This window comes from Protobothrops mucrosquamatus, unplaced genomic scaffold (assembly GCF_001527695.2).
Source record: "Protobothrops mucrosquamatus isolate PMUCROS unplaced genomic scaffold, P.Mucros_1.0 scaffold861, whole genome shotgun sequence".
Classification (NCBI taxonomy): Eukaryota; Metazoa; Chordata; class Lepidosauria; order Squamata; family Viperidae; genus Protobothrops; species Protobothrops mucrosquamatus.
In genome coordinates this window covers 44,619-67,770 of record NW_015387116.1, presented here as the reverse complement: position 1 = coordinate 67,770, position 23,152 = coordinate 44,619, and the positions used below count along the sequence as shown (strand labels likewise).

General features: G+C 37.6%; 1 protein-coding gene across 1 annotated transcript; it reads right to left on the bottom strand.

Moving 5' to 3' along the window:
* Window positions 1-6,171: 6,171 nt before the first annotated feature.
* SEC62 (SEC62 homolog, preprotein translocation factor) lies at window positions 6,172-21,830 on the bottom strand (the record flags this gene model as incomplete). The annotated part of the gene is given in 7 exon segments (XM_015819119.1): window positions 6,172-8,158; window positions 9,741-9,860; window positions 11,924-11,984; window positions 15,180-15,272; window positions 16,726-16,936; window positions 18,734-18,839; window positions 21,722-21,830. Coding segments are annotated over 7 exon segments (1,194 nt in total), but the record flags the coding sequence as incomplete, so codon positions are not given.
* Window positions 21,831-23,152: the final 1,322 nt, after the last annotated feature.

Here is a 23,152-nt window from a genome sequence, read left to right as displayed (position 1 = left end):
TGAGGAACTGAGCCTTGTTCACGGGTACAATGACACAAGTAGAAACGGTAGTGAGGAAAGTAGTGGTAGAGCAAGGACAAGGAAGAACAGAAAACTGGCTCAGTAACTAGGATAATGGAATAAGAATAAGGAATTAACGCGGTGGTCAGTTCCAGGTATAGGGAGTTGACCCGGAGGTCAGTCCCGAGAAAGGGAAGTGGGATGGCTACTGGGTGGCACCAGAATGCTAGAGGTAGGCACAATGTTAAGGTATAAAGCCTGCTTCAAAGATCTGGGTGTCGCCTCTTGGCCCAGCTGTCAGACTTAAAGACTGTTAGTCTACTTGGTCCTTATTGCAATAAGTTGTTCAAATGTAAGTACTGAATTTGTGTGTCAAATTGAAATAAACTTCTGGATCCTAAAGTGAGAACTTTGCTATGTGTTGTCTCTTGTTTCTCTTTAACAAGTTTTTCCCCTGACACCCTCAAAGGTCACCTGGGACCAAGAGCAGGAGAGAGGCAAGAGTGCCTGGAATTGGAAAATGGATTGGCTGCAAGCACCACAAAACTATAGCATTTTGAAGAAAAGACTGGTTGAACTGTGGCTTCAAAATTCACCATGGCAGAAATGGAAATAAATTAGCTCAGCTCTTGGGCCAGCCAATGTTCTAGCATGGTGCTTTTCAAACTGACTGGCTGGGGAATTCTGGGAGTTGAAGTCCGCACTTAAAGTGATTTAAGTTTGAAAAATACTGCTCCAGAACCAGAGGTCTGGAGCTGCTATGCCAGTGGTACAGAGCAATAGATGAAATAGTTCCCATTTATCAAGTCCATTTGAGGTATGATCCTGTTAAATGCCTGCTTCCAAGGCAAATTTGATGAGTTCCCCATCTATCCCCTCATCCAAATCATTAATGAAGATGTTGAAGAGCACTGGGCTTAGAACAGAGCCTGGGGCACCCCACTACACACTTCTCTTATGTAGAGGCAGTTCCATTGAGGACCACACTCTGAGTACGGCTGGTCAGCCAGCTACAAATCCATCTAGTGGTGATTCTGTCTAACCCACATTTTTCTATTTTATCAAGTAGTAGGTTGTGGTCTACTTTATCAAATGCCTTACTGAAGTCCAAGTAAATTATATCCACAGCATTCCTCTGGTCCACTAATTTTGTCACTTGGTCAAAGAATGCAATAAGATTTGTCTGGCATGATCTGTTTTTGACAAACCCATGTTGGCTTTTGGTAATGTCTTTGTTTGCCTCTAGATGTTCACTGATTCGTTGCTTGATTATCTTTTCCAGAATCTTCCCAGGTATTGATGTCAGGCTGATAGGTCTATAGTTTCCTGGATTCATTTTTCCCCTTTTTTAAAGATGGGAACTGCATCAGCTCTTTTCCAATCCTCTGGTAGTTCCCCAGTGCTCCAGGATCTTTGAAATATATAGTTCAGTGGTTCTGAGATCACATCTGCCACTTCCTTGAGAACCTTGGGATGTAATCCATCTGGTCCTGGTGATTTGAACTCGTCTAGGGTGGACAGGTGCTCACTTACATTTTCTTGCCTATTTTAACTGGTGTTTCTAATCTGTTTTTTACGATACTGTTTTTGATAGGTTGGACTGTTTTTTCTCTTTGTGTAAAGACAGATGCGAAAAACAAGTTAAATAGTTCTGCTTTCTCCCTGTTGCTTGTTACCTTCTTGCCACTTTCTCACACTAATGAACCAATCATTTCCTTAACTTTTTTCTTTTTTTTACATGTTGAAAGAAGCAGTTTGGTTATTTTTTACTTTTTTCGCAAGCCTTATTTCATTTTGAGCCTTAGCTTTCCTCACTTCATCTTTGTATCCTCAGGCTACTGGCTGATAGTCTGCCTTAATTATGTATCCCTCTTTCCACTTTTTATACTTGTCTTTTTTGTCTTTCAATTTATTAGAGAGTTCTTTATGCAGCCATGCTGGTTTCTTTTGAGAGCTGTTATTTTTCTTCTTTGTCAGTATTGTGCTAGACTGGACTTTTATAATCTCACTTTTCAGAATTTCCCAAGCTTCTTGAGTTGTTTTCCCCTTGAGGATTCTCATCCATGGAATCCTTCCCAACCTCTAAGTTTATTGAAATTAGCTCTCTTAAAGTCCAAGACTCTAGTTTGACTGTGTTCTATTGCTTGTGCTTGCATATTGTTGAATTCCAATATTGCATGATCACTCCCCCCAAGGTTCTTGTGGCTTCAACACCTTCTATCATTTCATCTCTGTTAGTGAGAATTAGGTCCAGTATGACTGATCCCTAGTTTCCTTCTCTACTTTTTGGGAGACAAAGTTTTCTGCTAGGTTTGTCAGGAATCTGTTTGATCTTCCACTTGGTGTAGAGTTTGTCTCCCAGTTGATGTCAGGATAATTAAAGTCCCCCATTATTACTGTGATGTGCTTCCTACACACCTTAGTTAACTGACTAGCAAAAAATTCATCGATTTCCTCTGTTTGGTTGGATGGCCTATAGTATACGCCTATGGCAATGTCATTTCCCCCCCTTTTCTATTGACCCAAATGCATTCAAGACAGTTTTCATCATTGTTGTGCTCTATTTCTGTAGAGTAGACGTAAGACGTCGGGGGTTTGGCTGGGAAAACTATTGTTTAAGTCTATGAATTGGTGTGGGAACTTCAGAGTTAATTTTGTTTTGACATAACCACACATTGTATTCAATAAACTATAAATTTTCAGAAATGGAATTAATCTGGAGTTTTATTTGGATTCTTGAACTGAATGTTGACAGCTAGGAGATAATCTGGGGAGTCACTGATTGCCTACCTCTTGAACTGGATCAAGGATGGAGAAGCTTCCTGGATGAAAAATGAAAGGTTTCAAAGGAAAACTCCAAAAAAGTCCAGTTGACTTTTGGAAAAAGCGCTTTTGGGATCCTTTGGCTATAACTCACAGGTTTCACCATTTTAAAGATAGATTGCATGATCAGGAATTTGTTCCACTCAGTCCCAAGAGCCTGTGTGGAAATGAGCAGGTGGAGGGCAGACGTGGTTTAGTTGAGCTAATAACAGCAGATTTTGCCTACAGGGAAGTAGATCATACCCTGTAGATGAAGAATCTGAGACTCTGGAAAGAATACAGAGAAGAGCAACAAGAATGATTAGGGGGCTGGAAGCAAAAACATATGAAGAATGGTTACAGGATTTGGGCATCTCTAGTCTAATGAAAAGAAGGACTTGGGGAGACATGATAGCAGTGTTCCAAAATTTCAGTGGTTCCTACAAAGATGAGGGGGTCAAACTATTTTCCAAAGAACCAAAAGGCAAGATGAGAAACAATGGATGAAACTAACCAAGGAGAGAAGCAACCTAGAACTAAGGAGAAATTTTCTAATGGTGAGAGCAATCACTAATGGAACAACTTGCATTCAGAAGTTGTGGGTGCTCCATCACTGGAGGCTTTCAAAAAGAGATTTAGCATTTATCTGAAATGGTATAGGATCTCCTGCTCGAGCAGGGGGTTGGACAAAAAGACCTCCAAAGTCCCTCCAAATCTAGTATTCTGTGTTCTATGAATCAAAAGGGAGGGAGAAGTCCTCCCTCAAAGTCACTAGACAAGCTGACTTCAGGAAAAATGTTGTTTTGCTTCAGATGAAATAACTGATTATCATCTGTTCAATCATTGAATTCTTCACACATGGTACTTTGAATCTGCAAGTAAGGGTTATTTGGAGTATTGTAAAAAAAAACAAACCCCTTTCTCCTGCAATCTTCTTAATAGTTTCCCCATTTCATACGTCTTGGACATGCAAAAACAGGTTTGTGCAAAGATCTGTTGCTGTTGCAATCTGTTGCATTATACCCCATTTATCATTGATGTTTTCTTTCTGAGTTACAACCTTGGATAGGTGGCTGCGGGGCAATTTTAATTGTGAGACTTAATAATCTTCCAGAACTCACTTTTTCTTTAGGTAGCAGAGCACAGCTATTAATCTGGACTTGTAAAGTGAAGGATTCATGCTTTGGAGTCATTAAATTGGAGAAGGATGTGGGTGTGGATGCTGACAACAAACTGAACAGGAGCCAACTGTGTGGGATGGTTCTGGGTGGAGCAGAAATAATTCTGCACTACATAAGAGGCATTTTATTGAAGACTTTCCCCCTTTACTTTGCAGTGGTGTAACCTTGTCTGCAATACTCTACAATTCTGAGTAGCCTGTTTCCAGGTTAAAACAGATTCAGATGATGGCAACAAAGATCATACAGAAATTTCAGGACCTGCTCTATGAAAACAGGCTGAAGGAACCTGGGATGCTCTCTGTTGAGAAAATAAAAGTGTTTTTAGATACTTAAAAGGGCGCCATTGAAGATGGTGAGGAATTATTTTCTATTGCTGTTGAAACTAGGACTAGAAATGATGGATACAAATTTCAGCTACTTAGATATCATTTTAGCATAAGCAAATTAAAATCTGTACAACATTGGAACAGTCTACCTGTGACAACTGTAGGTTCTTCGTTTCTGGAGGTTTTTAAGAAGAAACTGGACAGCCATCGCAGATGGGTTAATTGGTTTTCCTGCCTGTTGTGTCCTGGGCCTGTTGAGGAAACTCAGCAGGCCCAGAAAGGTTGCAAATGGTCCCGGGCATTGCAAAAGCTGCCCGGGACCAGACAGAGCGCCGCCAGGGAAACTTTTAGCTATGCCCACAAGAGAAGTGCGCCCTTCCTCTTGGAAAATACTTCGGAGAAGAGCAGTCAGTTACATTTATACTGTACGTTGGGTCAACGGAGCAAAATAACAAAATTTGGTTGTTAAGATAAGGAATTCAATGGATCTATTACTGTTTCAGTTGTTTAAAGACTCAGTATGCTACACTAAAACCACAGCAGGAGCTAGAGGCTTTGCAGCAACAACTGAAGAGCCCATGTCAACTATTCAGGCTGGACTGAGTAAACAAGTATAACTGCCATGTTCATGTGAATAAATGTCCTTCAATTATATCTAAGAAAATAAAAAACAGTTGTGAAAGGTTTGCTCCCGTTGTGACATGCAGACATTGCTTTCTGCTTCCAGTAGAATTTGACTTGTTTTATCATTCTCAACTATAGACAACTATAGCTTTGGCTAAATGTTCACAAGGGAACATTCCTGGGAGCAATTTCAGTCTGGATATGTGTTGTAGGACTGTGCTTCAGGCTACAAATTTGTCACAACTCTTGGTGTACTTTCTGTTCATGATTTAACACAAAGCATCCAAAATATTTCTATGTGCCGAACTACAAAAATTTGACAAGAGTATAGGTTCAATACAGGTAGGCTTTGAGAATTACAGGTAATCCCCCAGGTTGTAATAATGGTCATACAGTGGGTTGGTTATGTGGCCGACCCACTTTTAGGTTCTTGCATCAGTCATAAGCGTGAACATGTTGGCTGTTAAGCAAACCCATTGTTCGCTGTGGAGCAGTTCTGCTGAAAACGAAGGGCTGGTTTTCTGCAAAACTATCATAAAATGCTGTCGTGTGACTGTGGGACACTGCAAATGGCTATAAATACAGCCGTGTTGCCAAGTGCCAGAAGTGCAGTGAAGTGACTAGCGGTGGGGGGATAACGATCATTAGAACTTTGAATCCGAGTTGTAAGTCCCCTTTTTCTGGTAGGTCATAACTTCAGACGGCCAATACCCGCAAGTTGAAGATTACTTGTACAATGCGGAGACTTGTTAAAGAGCAATCTGTATTTCCAAGCAGAAAAAGTTCTGATTGAAGAATAAAGGCATGAGTTGCTTTGCATCTCCCCTCCAGCAAATGCTTAAAGGTCTTGTAAACAGGTTTTACAAGCTCTTCCATCTGCTTTCTTTATATGTACACTATTTGCTGTTTACGTAAGTCACAAGATAAACGATTATGCATATAATTATAGTTGGGAGCACTGAATAAACAGCAGTTGTCATTGGTGTGAATTTCTCCTGCCTAAACTGAGCATATGTATAGTGACAGAAAATACATATTTTATATAAAGGTGTTTTTAAATAGCAGTGTAGGGCAGAGTTGGGGTTTTCAAATGGAAAATCTATAAATGATGCTAAGACAAGTAACCAGAATTCACAAGTATCATAAAAATGCTACCAAGTTGAGTAAGAATTATGAAAAATATTTCTTTTCCCAAATGTTGGATGAAAAAAAAGAGGTAATAAGCAAATCAGACCACATTTGTGAATGGTTTTTATCAATGCACACACAAAATGTATATATTTGCACAATCAGAAAAATTAACATCTTCAGTCTGAACACTGTTGATGGGGAAAAAAGCAGTTTAGGGGAAAAAAAGATCTGTTAAGTCAACCACTGAAAAGGCAAGCAAATAACTAAACATTATTGCCTGACAGTTTGATAGGAAAGTACTGAATCTGTATTCATAATTTCAGTTTCAGGCTGAAATTCAGTGATTCAGAGGAATGGTATAAAGCCTTAACTTTAAAAATGTTTATAGAACTAAACACACAATGGTCTCCCAAGTCAGTCAAATAAAATATGTGCAAGAGAGAGAAAGAGACTAATCAAGCTCCTTCAAGATTTCAAGAAATTATTTGGTCTTGGTTATCTTTTGTATGAGATCTTTTTTTAAAAAAAACAACAACCCTTAAAACCCTATTCTTCTGGTGAACACTCTTTCATGGCAGTGTCAAACTCATCAAATACAGTACTCTGTTGTTTCAAGACAGAAAGAAAAGATTAACATTAAGGCATTACACCGAGCTGCACTGTCTGCTTTTGAGAAATTAGAATCCATTTAGTTAAACTTGAATACATGGAATGTTGGCACAGGAGCTGCAGTGGGCTGCCACTCTCACCGATTCTTGAAATTGTCCTAACATACATACATTCTGAAATGGCTTTTAACTATACAAATTGAAAACTGGATAAAACTTCCAAATAATAACTAACAGGTAAAATAAGGGTTTGCTTTATTTGTATGTTATGTACAGAATACATTTCTTGTACTATGATGGGGCAGGTCAAATCAACAGCTATAATCTCTAAATTATGCTGCTTTGTTTTTAACCTGCTGGAGATGATGTGTTCCAAACCAAATGGACAGAACAGATTGGATTTCCTAAGTTGGTTGCACACAATTAAAAAGAGTCTTAAAATCTACAGCCAAATCAACAGTAATAATTTGTTGATCTTAAGAAAAAAAAGTTATCTTCTTAAACGAAAACATTCTAACTAAAGTCTTACAGCTTTATGAAGATTAATAGTAGTTAAGAGTAGAATGAACTGAAAACAAATCTGTTGTTAAGTACCAATCCGAGGCTGAGAATAAATTGAGAGTTTGTCATTCAAAATTACTGTGTTAAATTACTATTGCAGAAATGGTTACTTACTGAAAACATGCAATCTATCAAACTAATAAGAGAGCTACATTCCTCTATACGTTTGATGACTCCTCGAGACAAAATGTCTGCCGATCGACAAGTTGTTAAAACTTGTGAATCTTTTTATAAGCATACATTATTTAAAACTGGTAGCAAGTTATAGTTTCCTTGAGTTTGCAAATCAAATTATGAACTATTTTATAAAGATGTTTGGCTAAGCTGTATACTTTCGCAAATGGGGAGAAAACGCTGTCAGACCAGTGCACCAGCCAACATAGAAAATCCAATTGTTTCTGCACAAGATTCAGTCCCAAGTGATAGCTGAATTATGACTGTTCGTGTAAAGGTCTACTTTCTTGTTCCTCCTCTTCATCTTCATCATCACCTTCTTCTTCTTCTTCTTCTTCACAATCCCCTTCATCAGTCTGCTGGTCAAGCTCCTCTTTTGTGATCATTTCAAAATCATTCCCATTGCCGCTACTGTGCTGCGACCGGTCATCTTCCCGCCTGTCACTGTCCGTATCCGAATTCCGCTCTCCTCCAGAGCCTTCTGATCCCAAGCGTCCCTGGGCATCAGCTTTGACATCCTCTTCTTCCTTTTTCTCACTATCAGATTTCTCTTCACTGTCAGATTTTGTCTGCTTTTGGGGTTCTAGTCGCTCCTCTTTCTTTGAGTCAGCCTTTGGTCCTTTGTATTCGTGTGTGTACAGGGGCCGGAAGGAGTCAATGAAGCCTACGTCAGCAGTCAGGTTGGGTAGGAACCAGAAGTGATGTCTTCCTGCAGTGATCAGCCAGATGAGAAGGAAGAGGATGCAACGGGCTGCAAGAAGGAAATAGCCAAATAAGTTGCTTTTAGAACACATTTATAGCAGTACACAGTAAACACCTCAAATAAAAAACAGAAGCAAAATCGTTTTAATGTTATTGTTTAATCTATTTTTCTGTTTCTTCCCTCTATAAACGTGGCAAAGTGGTCTACAAAATACACAATATTAAACTGATAGCTGCCCTTAAGTACTTGAATTATGTCATCTATAAAGTATCTCATCAGCCTCCCTCCCCTCTTGTTTTTATTCTTGAATTTGGAGTAAGAGTTTTTCAATAGCAATAGCACTTAGATTTATATACTGCTCCATAGTGCTTGACAGTACTCTCTCAGCGGTTTACACAATGTCAGTATATTGCCCCCAACAATCTAGGTCCTCATTTTATTGATCTCGGAAGGCTGGGTCAACCTTGAGCCAGGCAGGATCGAACTCCTGGTTGTGGGCAGAGTTAGCCTGGCTTTTCCTAATTCCCAAATAAGCAGAATATGGCTTAAGAACCCATAGTAAGCCTAGGGACAGAGACATTTTTTTCTGTATAGTTAATGATGTAAGTTTTGAAATAAATACTCGCAAAATCAAATTAGATATGGCAATCTTTAGAGGGAGGAAGTTACAGCCACAAACCATATTCTACATACTTTCAAAGGACATTCTGAACATTTGTTAAAACGATTGTTAAAAAGCATAGAAAGGTACAGTTCGGTATAGTTTATAAAGGGTTATAAATCGAAACGATTCATTTTGTCTGCAATTACTGATGCATAAGTAATTGTAATGAACCATGATCTCAGAGAAGCACCATGTTTACTGACTTTTGACTATTTTGCTACATTTAAGGTCTACATTTCTAAATCTGCATCCTGCAATGACTTAAAAAAAAAACCAAAGAAACAAATAAAACTGTCTCCCCCTCCTGCTTTCCCCCCTTACTTTCATGTTTTTGAGGTTTTTTTTACATCTAGCTTTTCTTTAATCTCAAGTATAGATTCCATTTAAATTGATCCACAGAGAATTGTATTGAGCTCAAATAAATACAAGCATCAAAATGAAGCAGATAATTGCTACAGAGCTGTATCGTTATCCCCAACCTCATCCCCAGACCTGGCTGAAATAAAGAGATACTTCAGGTTTATGGATATAAATACTATAAATGGATTTGCAAGCCACAACCTAGCCTCTCAGCCATGCCAGACCAGGCCACTTTTTCTGTGATCTAAGTGCAGCTAATTGATAATAAGAGAGGAAAGGGGTTTTTTTTTCCCCGCCTAGGATACAGCAGCAAAGCTAATAGAAGCATATCATGCACAGCTCCTAAAACAAGTCACGGTTGCAAAAGCAATCAAGTAGGCAAGACTTCTCTCTCAGGACTGGTACACTTAGTTTATCCCATGAGGCAGAAAAAGCAACTGGTATATCCGAATTACCTCATAGCTCAAGAGAAGCTCATTTGCAGCCAGCTCAATGCTGACATACTGTGGCCATCTAAGAAATATGCACATCCGGAACTGTCAAGAGGCTGAAAAGATACAAAGGTGGGCCACAGAAAGAGGAACAGCGAAACAAACCAACACTTACCCACTGCCAGAAGAAGAATGCTTGCCACAAAACAGCCTGCACCTACACTCAGATAGTAAACTCCCACACGCATCTCCGCAGGCCAAAGTGGGAACAGAGTTGCAGCTATAACAGCAGTCACTGTTAAAAGGTAAATAGATATAGATATATGTGTGAATATATGTGCGTGAGAATTACTGAGCAATTTAAATTTGGTTTTGAATGTTTAGCTTTCAGTCTCATTGATTAAATCTATCAATGATGTTCAGGAACGTGCTATTGTGACTGTTTTTAACCCGGTCTATCCATTATGTTAATTTGCTTTTCTTTGCACAGGAAACGAAATCTTAGGACCGCACAATGGTTTTGAAATGGTCAATGATGTGTTCTTTTTCATTTCAATGGGATTGGACCAAGAGATCTTTGTGGAAGAGTGCTCTCTCACAACCAACAAGACTGCTCTAATGATCAGAAGCAAGAACACCTGCACCATTTTTGGTAATTTTTCCTGGACCTCAGTTTATTTATTCAATTACTATAGCCAGTAGTTAAAGTTCTGTGAAAAAGAGATTGCCTTTTGTTTTGAACTTTTGCCTATGTTCACTTCTGTAGATGGGTCCTACTGATATATATAGAGAGAGAGTCTGACTGAAAAAATGTATCAGCTTTGCTTCATTTATTTCATATGTAAAACGTAACTGTCTCCTTAGATTCAGTAAATGGTTTTGCCATCTTTAGTTGCAATAATTGCAACCAAACACTTCCAGTAATCTGTGATTGGCTTTTCAATTCTGTGAGAATTCTCAATTCTTTCTCCAATCCCTGTGGAGGAATCCTGGCCCACTCTTCAGTAGTGAACAGCTTTAACTCGGCAAGTTGAGGGTTTGTTTGCATGCACTGTTCATTTTGTGATTGGCCCAATATTTCTCGTTATGGGCTTTTAGAATCTATGTGTGAGAACTTCACTGCAATGAGGGCAGCTTAAGTTTCTAACATTTAAATAGAGCAGGTCTGATCCTGATTGTTTAAAGAGGCCCTTAAAAATTCTGATTATTTAAAGAGGTACTCACCAATAGGTCTTAATTATCTCTTTAATTAAATTGACTGATTATTTTGCCACAGTTTGCATTTTGGGTAACTTTCTTCAGGCAATAAATGAAACAAGCACATTTTTCCCCCCTCCCAAGCTTATACTCATTACACCCCCAGGAAACTCTGAAAACGTTCTGTGGCAAAGACAAAAATGATCTGGCTCCATACTTGCCTATGCATAAATTCATTCATATTAATAACATTAACATTCTTTAGAAGCATTGGAAACCATATTCCGTAAGTATATTGTGGGTGGCATTCATGCAATCATCTCGCCTTTCTAAGAATAGGGAATGTCTTTGAAAACTGCTAGGGAGACAAGGTTTCTATTGTCCATATCCATTTCAATATCAACCTTATAATTTCAGACTCTAGATGTAAAACTTGAAATGGAACCATTCTCATCTGTGTCTTTAACATTAAGCAATTCTGAAAAAGTGGATTGGCAAAAGTGCTATGGTAAATTTTTCTTAAAATAGCTGTGTTACATGCATATGTTAATTATTCTTTGGGTAACTAAGCAGCCAAACTATTTAACAGAATTCCTCACATCTGAATAATTTGATGGAAAAAAAAAACCCTTGCTGCCTATAGATCAGGGGTGTCAAAATGGAGGCCCGCTGGCTGGATGCATCACATGCAGGCCATGCCCACCCCGGCTCTGCAAAAGCAAAAAAAGTCATGATACGTCACATGACGCGATTGAGTTTGACACCGTGCTATAGATACTTCTAGTGTAGTTGTCATCACACTTGAATTCTCTTTTGCAAATGTCATACATTTGGAATGAAGTAACAATCACAAAACTGGGGCATAAAATTTTAGCTCTACTATACTGAAATATTCCCTTTAACATATTCAAAACAATATTTCATATTCTAGTATTTAATTGAGACTCTTAAAAAGTTTACTACCAACTTGTGTAAGGTTTTTTTCCCCTCTCCTTCTTTACTAGATCTGGGATTCTGAAGCAGGTGGTACAACATAGTTTTGATGAAACAAGTAAACACTTTTTAAAAAATGGCCCTTGGGAAAGACACAGATGTGTTAAGAAACAGACAGCTTGTTTATAAGTTTGGATATTTCACTCATTAATGCTCCTTCTGACTCACCAAGTATGAGGCCCATTGCAAATGTTTTAAAATGAACTGGGTCATAGATCCATACATATACCTGAAAGGAGAATAGTTATGCAAATATTAAACCAGATCCAGAAAGGTAAAGAGAATAGCTTATGCGAAAGCTAACTGTATGTCATTTTCTAGCATTAATTTTGATAATTTCTAGCATGGCACAGAAAGACACAAGAAAAATTATTCTGGACAAGTCCAAATTTCAATCTAGTCAAGTGCTCTGTTTTCCATAGGAAAATATCATTTCGGTGTCATCCAACATATATGAATTATTTGGATTACATAAATCTAACCAGGCTGTAGGGAGCTGATGGAGATTCTGTCCCAAAAGGATAAAATTCAAACTAATCAAATCTAAGTTATGCAAACCAGCAAACCTCCTCCTTCAAGTTCCATATATAAGAGGATTTACACTGATCCTGATTTTTCAGGAAAGAGACATTATTAATGATATCTTTGGTAGCTCAGTGAAAACATTAACTAAGAGTGAATTTATAGGAAATGATCCGTAAATTTAAAAAGCCAGCCTTGTAGTGCCATTACATACATTGACAATGTGCACTGTACTGCTTGGCCATGTGCAAAATATAATCAAAAGATTCCAGTTTATCTTGGAGCACTTATGAAGGCAACGAAGGGGAAACAACCAATTAAGAAGGGGAAAGATAAAAATCTGTAAAAATTAGGGATGCCATATCAAAAAAAGGAACTTTTCTCCTTTCACAGTACTGGAAGAGTTAGCCAACTGAGTAGAAATAAATTAAAGGCAACGAAAAATAAATCAAATCCGAAACAATCTATATTAGATTGGTATCAAACCTATTCATGAAGAATGTCAATTCATATTAACAATCATAGCAAATTCAGAGATTTTAAACATCTGAATACCAATTCTAAGAAGGCAAATTGAAAAGCTTCTTTCTCTGGGCCAAATTCCTCAAATTTATTGAAAGCCAAGTTAAAAGTAGACAGCGACAATTCCTCACATTTATTGTAACATTTGTACTGCGCTGAGCAAGAAACAGCGGAAAACACATGCAACAATGAGTATATCCTGGATGAAGAAAATCTGATAACCTGTCACTATTACAGATCCAGTATTCTGCAAAACGTGTAAAAGGAATTCCATAGCTCTCCTCTGCAATTCTGGGACGGGTGCTATGTGTGCTTTCAGCATGCGCTGAAACACTGCACTGTCTAAATACTGTTTTCTTAATGAATGCAATTCAAGCTGGAGAGAAAATTCTTTAAGCAAAGAGAAATTTAGCAAAAGCTGAATTGTAACAACTTCCCAACTGTAAACTTTACAAATATAAAAGTATATTTAGGAGGATTACATGACAATCGGAAATATCAGTATATCGTTCTAATACACTATTATCTACCAAAGACTATAATATATCAATGACTACAGTACCAACTTCTGCCAGACAGAAATATTACTCTAATGGATCCTTAATATACCCATTTCCTGCAGTTTGTGTTACTCCTGGAAATATATGCAATTTTTTTACATAGCACAGGTTTTATTTATTTCCCTTATACCATTGGAATAAGAGAGACACTTGGCAATCGCACAGCTATGCAATAAAATATGCACATTATAAAGACTCAATAAAATAAAAATAACAACACATAAAATACCAGTGGTGGCGAACCTATGGCACGGGTGCCAGAGGCGGCACTCAGAGCCCTCTCTGTGGGCACGCGCGCCGTCGCCCCAGTCCTAGGCCTTCAGCTGGGTTTTATAAAACCTTTTTGCTTTAGGCCTCCGCCGCCGTGTGCAAAAAAAAAAAGGTTCAATCAATCAGTCAATTTCAATTTCTCACGGGAAAAAAAATCTTGCAAAGTTGGAATTGATTGAACTTTTTAGTCCCACCCAGTCTGCCGTTACCACTGCAGCCACCCCCAGCCAATGGGCACGCCCAGCCAATGGGCCACGTCACCCGGCACCCGACGATGCATAAGTGGTTTTGGGTTGTAGTTTGGGTACTCGGTATCTAAAAGGTTCGCCATCACTGCTCTATACCCATCACTTTATATGTATGATTAAGTACACATCCCGAGCATCGTGTGTTAAAAGATTGGGATATATATACGAAGGATGAAAAATCAGTCATAATTTAATTCTTTTTAATTTCATAATATTGTATTTTTATTGTTTTATTCCTTTGCTATTGTTATGTTTACATTTTTCCCCTTTTTATTGTTGTAAGCCACCCAGAGGTAATCCCTGGTGACATGGGCAGCAAATATATTTAACAAATAAACAACAAATAAGCAAGTTGAGAAGAATGCATGATTATTTTAGCTATACACATGGTACAGGATTAGGATTATTAATAAATATTTACTGAAAGAAATAATTTGAAGAAGGGGTTTTTAAAAAATGAAATGCTTGGCATTCTGGGAAACACATGACAGGCTATTCAATTTTGTTGTTATCATGAAAATGTAAACATTTGGCTTTAAAACATGTCTAGTGGATATGCTAAACTTATGGTAGATGTAATATAATTTTAAGAATCTGACTATTCCTGAAAATACAACTCTTGAATTATATCCATTGATCTGTATCTAAGATATGTTTATTTTACCGACAGAAAATTCACCTTTATATTTATGGACAAGCAGTCTGCTATAACATCTTGTGCAGTAATATGTAGGGTCTTGCAACACATAAGGGTTCAACAGCAACATTGGTAATCTAGCTCAACAACTGTAGCAAATAATTGCCTATTGCTTTTATATTATTATTTATTATCTTTTTATACAGTGCTGTTTATTGTTTAGCTGTTCATAGGCTAAGACTCCTGGCATGAATAAATAATTTATTCACACAGAATCATCCTTCCAGTTTCATCTGTTTCTTATTAATCTGATACTAGCACATTAAGAAGAATCCAATTATATTAGAGAATTCACCATATTTTGTATAGATTTTGAACACCAGCCTCAATTGGTCAATTAAGTCTCAACTGATGGAAGGTTAACTTCTAATGGCAATAGAGATGAATCAATGTTTCCTAAGCAACAATGGTTTGCCCTCATGGTTTCTCCCTATCTCTTAGGGTGACACTTTTCATCTAGATTACAACCTTGGAATTTCCTGAAGTTTTCTCATGCAGATTCTGACCACATCCAACACTATATTGGTTTTTTGAGATCTGCTAAAATTAATTAAGTGTCAGCACCTGCTGTGACAAGCATTACAGTTTCAGAAGAGATAACATACCTCATTTCCATCCAGAAAGACTTGATCCTCATGAGGCTCAAGTTTAAATTTTCTCTTTGTCTCTTTCTTCTTAGGTGTCCCAGGGGTCTCATCCTAACAGTATATAATGGGAACATAAAGAATGAAATAAAGTTCATAAGTGTATCTCTAGTAAGTATTCTAATTGTTTTAGAGATATAAAAAGCCTTCTTTCATCTCTCTGCTGCTAATTATTTTTGTCTAAAACAACTAAATTCAAGAGAAAGATCAGATTCAATTTTTCTGCTAGGATATCTTTAAAATTAGATGCCTTTAAATTCATAATTTCCCACTGCATTTCATCCATACAGATCAAGGAACTTAATCTTAGTTTAAAATAAATATTAGATATTTACTATGCAATCTTACTCTCAGTAAGCAAGATATCTACTGATTGTTCTGCTCACTGAGTCTCTTTTTTTTCCTTAGAACATCAAGTTACATAGTATGGTGAGCTCTTACTACTTGAATATCTTTATTAAACCAAGAACCAAACTGCATTCTTTTGAAACAGCAAACTGACTATACTCACTGGAGCAAAATTTGAAACAGATCAGCATTCACGCTTTATGTCATGCTTCGGATATTCAAAATGGATGTTTTCTAAGATTGAAATGCTTGAAAAATTATCAGTCAAAACTGCCAAGTTTTGTTCAAAGGTCATGCTGTAATTTTGTTTCAAACTAAGAGCATAAATCTTTCAAACTGATTTTTGCATATATCTACTATGAAGTCTCTCAATACTACATATGGTATCACCATCCACCCCAAAAAAGGGGGAATAACTAGCACTTGATCTAGCACTAGTTAAATACTGATAAGCATCACTTAAAGCAGAGATGGAGAACCTGGGTCAACCAGATGTCTTGGAATTTATTGTTATTTTTGAAGATACGTTATCAATGATATGAGTTTCTTATAAATACTGTAACAAACAGGTTGTGTCAAGACTAAAATAATTATGTTGCCTGCGTAGATTATCCTTTAATGAAACTTAGGAAAGTTCAGCTAATACAAGACTCTGCTGTTAATACACAGGTAGGACTGTTGATGTCTCATTACACTACACCAATTTTTCAGTTATACTGGTTAACAAGTATGTATGAAATGTACCATCACAGAGTATACCGCCTCAGATGTTCCTAAAATAAGTCATCCCAGGTATAATCAGAAATGGTCTAATGAGTGGTCAGAAAATCCCATAAAATAAAATTTTGCACATCCCTATAAGTTGATAATTTGTTTTCAGGATCACACTTGCCGTGATGCTGCAAATATGTAAAGCTTTAAATTGTGCTTCCAAAAATATATATCACTACATGAACTTGAAAAGGAATTGCAGGCACACACAAGTTCTGTGAACTTTATACAGTATGCAAACGAAAACCAGGTTAGGAAATCTAAGTGCATAGATGCATGTTGAGTCCTGATTTAATTTTTATGTATTTTAAAATTAGAGTTCCATCTTAACTAAATAGATTTCTTATAGTAAGCTCGCTCTCAGCTAAATGTGGGGAACTACACTCACCTTCTTGCCCTCTTCTTTTTCACCATCCTTCTTTTTTTCTTTTTCTTTTTTAGCCTTTTCTTCTTTTCCACTATCCTTTTTGCTCTTCTTCTCATCTTCCTTTCCACTCTCAGTCTTCCCTTTCTCTTTTTCCTTTTCTTTCTTTGTGTCCTTGTCGGGTTTCATTTTCATCACTTTTAGTGCTCGGTGAAAAAACTGTTTCTTTAGAAGTCTTTAAAGAAAAATAAATCTGCATTTTATTTGACGGATAACGTACCAGGAAATAAATGGTATTGTAGCTTTTGAAATACAACTGTGACCAAGCAAACTGATGGTTTTAATTATTATTTCTCTTGGTGGATTCTCTAGAATGTAGCAAAACACACATACCCTTAAAATAATTAAATGTACTTGGAACAGAATTTCAGCTTGACTCCACATTGGCATTATTTTATAAATCTTGGAAATATGATTAAGAAAAATGTATCTATTTTCTATAGTCATATATTAACAACATTTACATTTCCAACTAGTTACTATTTTACAAGGAATATGTATGTCTATTATTAATTACATGTATAGCAGGGATGTCAAACTCAATTTCACTGAGGGCCGCATCAGCATTGTGGTTGCCCTTGGGGGGCCGGGTGGGTGTGGTCAGAGTGGGTGCAGCCTACTGGGTGGGCGTGGATGGAGTGGGTGTGGGTGTGGCCTACTGGGTGAGCGTACCCAGTTCTACATCATTCATTCGCGTCAAGGGTGCCTGTGGGGGCCTAGGCAGGAGTGGGACAGATCTGAGGGTCTCTGGCAGAAGGGGGTGGGACCGGGGCAAGTGCCAAGGCATGGTCCACCGGGGCAAGTGCCAAGATGGCCACCACAAAATTGTACATTGGCTCCCGGCTGGCCTGGGCCAGGGCCAAGGCAGCGGGGGCCGTTCCCTCACTGTTTCCAGGATGGCTTCGCGGGCCACATGAAACCACTTCGCGGGCTGCATCCGGCCCCCGGGCCTTGTGTTTGACATGTCTGATGTATAGGGTCATTAACATTAAAAAAACATCAGACTCATTTTACAATGGTCCTATTTTGACAACCTAACCTAACCCAATAGCAAAGGAATTCCTCATACAATGTGATGATTAAAAATAGTTTCTTCAACATTGCCCTTTATGAACAGTTTATTTCACTTCTACAAAACATAAAGATTTAAGAAACGGATTACTGAACAACTTTTCTTCAACTCATATAATCTCTGAAAACTTTCCTTTGGGATGCAATTACTAACAAAAGACTATCAAGTGTGTCATTTCTACTACTCTAATTTTTTTCCTAGCTTAACTGAGCATCGTATAATTAAAACAAATTTCAATTAGTCTTTTTTAACACACTCTGGATTAAATTCAAACATGCCAGCCCAAAGGTGCTGTTGAAGGAGCAAAGTTTATAAATCCAACTTTTCTCTTTGGAGCATTCCCCAAAGCTGTCCTGGAGGGTCAAGGGGATCCTAAAAATGAAGACTGGGAGCTGCAGGCAAAAGAGAAAGTGATGGAAATCACCCATCTCATCTTATTCAGCAAAAACCAGCACGTGTGCTTTACTTAAGGATCTTTTGTGTACTATCATCAATATGTATTTAATTTCACTCAATTTTGTCCAATTCTCAGCAACTGCCTGGACACCGCCCTGCCGTTTTCTTTGCAAGGTAAGAGATTTACCATTGCCATCTTTCTAGAGCTGAGGGAATGACTGGCCCAGGGGTAGGCAACCTCGGCTTTTATGACTCATGGACTTCAACTACCAGCTGTCTCAGGAATTCTGGGAGTTGAAGTCCATGAGTCATAAAAGAGCCCAGGTTACCTACCCCTGGACTGGCCCAAGGTCACCTAGCTGACTTTGAGTCTAAAGTGGGACTAGAGCTCATAATTTCCTGGTTTCTAGCCTTATGCCTTAACCACTACACTAACTGGTTCTCAATGTATTTATAAATATGTATTTAGCAATATTCACAACATTTCAAGTACCAGGATCCTACCTGTTACAATAATCCACTATTGATTCTCGAGTTGTAAACAGAGCTTCTTCTCCCTTCTTGGCCTTTGCCCACTTAGAATCCAAAAGGCAGTCCACAGCTTTGGAGGCTAATTGGGGTAGGGTGAAGAAAAGACATACAATTTTCAAAAGAGCACTGAGCATGAAAATGTGGTTGAAGTTTAATGTTCTTTGATCCCAGTTGGGCGAGCATTGAGGGGCTTTTGCTTAGAAACTGCTATATTAGCAACCCTATTAAGATAAGCACCCAAATAATAGGAGGAGCTCCGACTGAGCCCAAACTTAACTCAGAAAATAATCTGGATTGTTTTATTAAATTACTTGTGCAAAATAAAGATTTGAATAAAAAATCTTTCAGTGGTACTGGTTTCAATCTGAACGAGCCACCCATGAAATCTGGGACGCGTTTTTATAAATCTGGAGTTGTGAAGAGTTCTGTGCTAACTCCCATAATTTAAATGTTATAACTTTACATTTCTATTCAATTGTCAATTGAAAACAATTCTAGTGGAAGAAATGGAGAAGAGAACATTTTGGCACATTATGTCTCCTCTGCGGCAGCCATTTCCTGTTCCCATTCCATTTATTACCTATTCTAAGCTTTAACCTAAAAATGAACAGATATTCTGGAATATGTTAAGAAAGCATGCAAGATGTTGGATGTCAAGCTTTCTCTCCTTTTAAAAAATTAAAAACTGAGTAATTGTAAGAAAGACTGTGGTATTTCAGGTGTGTTTTTAAAACAATTAGGGAATTAAAGCAGCTCCACTTTGAAGAATAACTAGTATTTGCCACCTCTTGTCTTGAACTAAAAGTGAGAGATATCAAAAATATATAAAATCATGGCTGGTGTGAAAAATATGTGCCAAGGTTTTATTCCCCCACCCCACAACATCAGAAAAGAACCAGGTAAATAAAATGAGGGAGTAAAAGAAATATTTCTTTTAAATAAAGTGGGGGGGGGGAGATGTCTTTTAAAGCAGAATGTCTATTAAATGGAACAGATTTGTTGTATTTGTCTTTTTCCTATTAAACACCTTTTAGGAATTACACACAAAAAGAAATGATATAAGGATAGAGGTTGTTATATTCGAAGTCCAAACAATTTAACGTAGTTCCATTATCAAGTTTTTGCCATAGCGAAGTTGAAATTTATTGTTATTTACCTAAGGTGATAGCATCAAATTATGAATGGTTCTATCTAAAAGTTCTGAAATAACCATTTGGTGGTTCAAATTTTGGGCAAAACAAAATCTGGGTGTGAATAGCAGGGCAAGGCTGCTACCTTCTCTCAGCAAAAAAGAAGTAGATCCAGAGGGCATTTAAAACCACAAATCTATATTAAATATATGTATTGTATATATGTAACAAAAGGTAATGAAGCTGATACAAAAGAATTCTAGGTGTAGATAAGTGCTCTGTACCAAATGAAAGCCCTATTTATAGTAAAATCAAGATTTATATTCTTCTGTCTTTTTCTCCATCTTTGAAATGCAGTGAGTGCAAAGCAACTTTCTTTTGGGCAACAGGGGCTTCTTATCTCTCCCCTTTGTTTTGGTAATCCACTAATCTGATTTAAACTGTTGCTTCTGGCTTTGTGAACTGGAGTGTCTCCCACACTGCCCTCAGCAGTTCGCAGGATATGGCACATGTAGCAGTGCATCTACCTTCAGTTTCCCCTTTGTCTTTACCTTTTGTCTATGTCTCAGCACAGCATACTTTCTGCCTCTTATATATAGCTGTTCTTCTTTTCCTTCATTTTCATCACCAATGTCTCAGTGCATCAAATCCCCTTAGTCTGTCTGGCTCCAATCTTCCTAGTGTCTTCTTCCCTCACAACAAGTCACTGTCAATTCCATGTGTGGCACATCCTTTGAGATAACCATTCTCCAGTCCTTCTAGCTCAGTGGTTCTCAACCTTTTTAATGCCGCGACCCCCAACCGGTCGTAAGTTGAGGACTAAACCGGTCGTAAGTTGAGGACTACCCAACCGGTCGTAAGTCGAGGACTTTCCCTGCCCGGGAGCGCCACGCATGCGTGGTTCCGCCCCCTGCGCCAGCCGAGGCGTAGCTGGCAAGCGGCAGAGACGGAGCAGGCCGACCACCAGCTGGCCCAGCCAAGGGAGGTAAGGCACCCGCTGGAAAAGGGGAAAAAAATGGCGGACAGCCTTGCTTGGCGACCCCCGTGAAATGGTCGATCGACCCCAAATGGGGTCGCGACCCATAGGTTGAGAACCACTGTTCTAGCTGCTAATAACCCTGGCTTTCCCCCCCCCCCATCTCCCTCTTAACCACTTTTTTCAGAACCAAATCTCTTAAATGTAACAATGTCTGATAAAGAACAGAGATGGCCAGGCTGAGCCAGAGGGTTAGGGAGAGGTCAAACACATCATCAGTCATGAATACCTTCATGCCCACAAGAGATCTAAGTCCAGCCCACCTTGAATTCCTTCTGTTCTTAACTCACACTGATTTTCCTTGACTGTTAGTAATTCAGATTCTTGTAGAGAGCTTAAGCTTACAATAAATCTTTATATACATTTGAACTGCCTGGATCTTCTGATTTCCTTGGTGCTTGACAGAACGTTGGATTAGATGGCCGCTAGTCAAGCTTTTATTTTAAATATAATTTTTATTGAACACATTTTTAACAAACAACGCAAATATTAGGATAGAAACAGAGAAAAGTATACAAGCTATACATAGATGAAAGTTGTACATTAGAATTATACCAAGTGATTTGTGGAATTGGAATGGAAGAAAATGCCTATCGAATTGTTACTCTTTTATGCATAGTCCATACATTACTTTTTTGAAACATCCACAGCACATTTTAACAAGTTCCTGTGTTCACTGGGGATTTTTCGCTCATACAGCTGCTTCTAATATTTAATTACAAAATCCCTTAAATAGTACAACTTCTGATGATGAAATAGCTTCATTATTTAGACACATGCAATGTATCAACTTACCAATGAAATAATCAACTCTGTGTCCCATCATGTTGGTAGACTTGGTTGGACAGTTGAAGCGAAGGTATTTAGCAACAGCCTTCTCTTCTTTGAATGGTTCTCCCACTTCCTATAAAAAAATAAAGAAAATATGTTATAATATAACATCTTCATTTGAATTCAGAATTTATGACATTTTTTACTAGTTTTCACAGACTTTGTATATCTATGAAAAATAATTGTTTATAAGAACTGGGCAAGATTGATTGAGAAAGCAAAGGCTTTGAGTTTGTCAATCAACTAATACGCCATTATTTTAGGCTTTCAACTGCCTCTGAAGCCTAAATGCATTCTCTGATATACTTGCTGATTCAATGTATTCTTAAGATACAGTCTTAAATCTTTTCCCTGTTCTGGCAAATCCATAATTCTTTGTTTCTTCCCTAAGGGGATCAAAACTGAAATCACAGAACCAGGCCTTTTCCATTATAAACTTAATAGTGAAATTCACACTGTGGAATAATATATCAACCTGGACTCAACTGCCCTTTTTTGATCTTTAGGTAGAAGATTTTCAAGGGCTTCAATGTGTCACCAGCTATTTTGTATGTTTTAAGTGCCATAGATTTAAATTTAGTTATGACTTCTTTATCTGCATTTTTCCTCTTAAATTTTTATACCGACCTTCTCCCTTATAAAGTGACTTTTATATTATTGTTTTATTTATATTTTAATTTATTGTGCTTTTGACTGATAAATCACATCAGTGCAATCTATAAATATCAAATAAATATATGCAAATAAGTAAAAAAGCAAACTGGAAACTGAGCACTTTTCCTATAACAGTTATGGTTAAAACACCACATTCTAAAGTAGTAGCATTAATTTCCCCCATTATTCAAATTTTCCAGTAAAAGGGGAATAAAATAGCAAGTAACTGAATGGTAAAAACATGTAAACGAATCTTTATGGCAATGATACAGATGCACACAAATCCTGTTAAACAGTGTTTATTTTTAAAGACAAATCATGTGAAACAAGCTTATTGGTGTTAGTTACTTCTTTTCTCTCTTGGTAAGCTGATAGCAGTCCTTATAATACCATATAATACTATTATTATATATTATTATTATGGGACACGAATCCCACACACCATATTTAACAAGTCAAATTAATAATTTTTCAAAATTCAGTTTGAATACATAAGCAGTCACTGAATTAAAAATTAAAGTATTTCCTCTCCCCGTTACTTAACACAAAGCAAACTATGCAAGAGCGATTACTTCAGCAAGTGTTATGGAGGATTTGGGAGATTAATAAATAATTTACTGACCAACTTTATTCCACAAGAAATTTCCAATTCTACTATAAATATCTAATGATCTGAACAGTCTAAAGGGGAATCTGATGACTAAATATTGTTACCACAAAGCTGTTAAATTTGTTTTATAT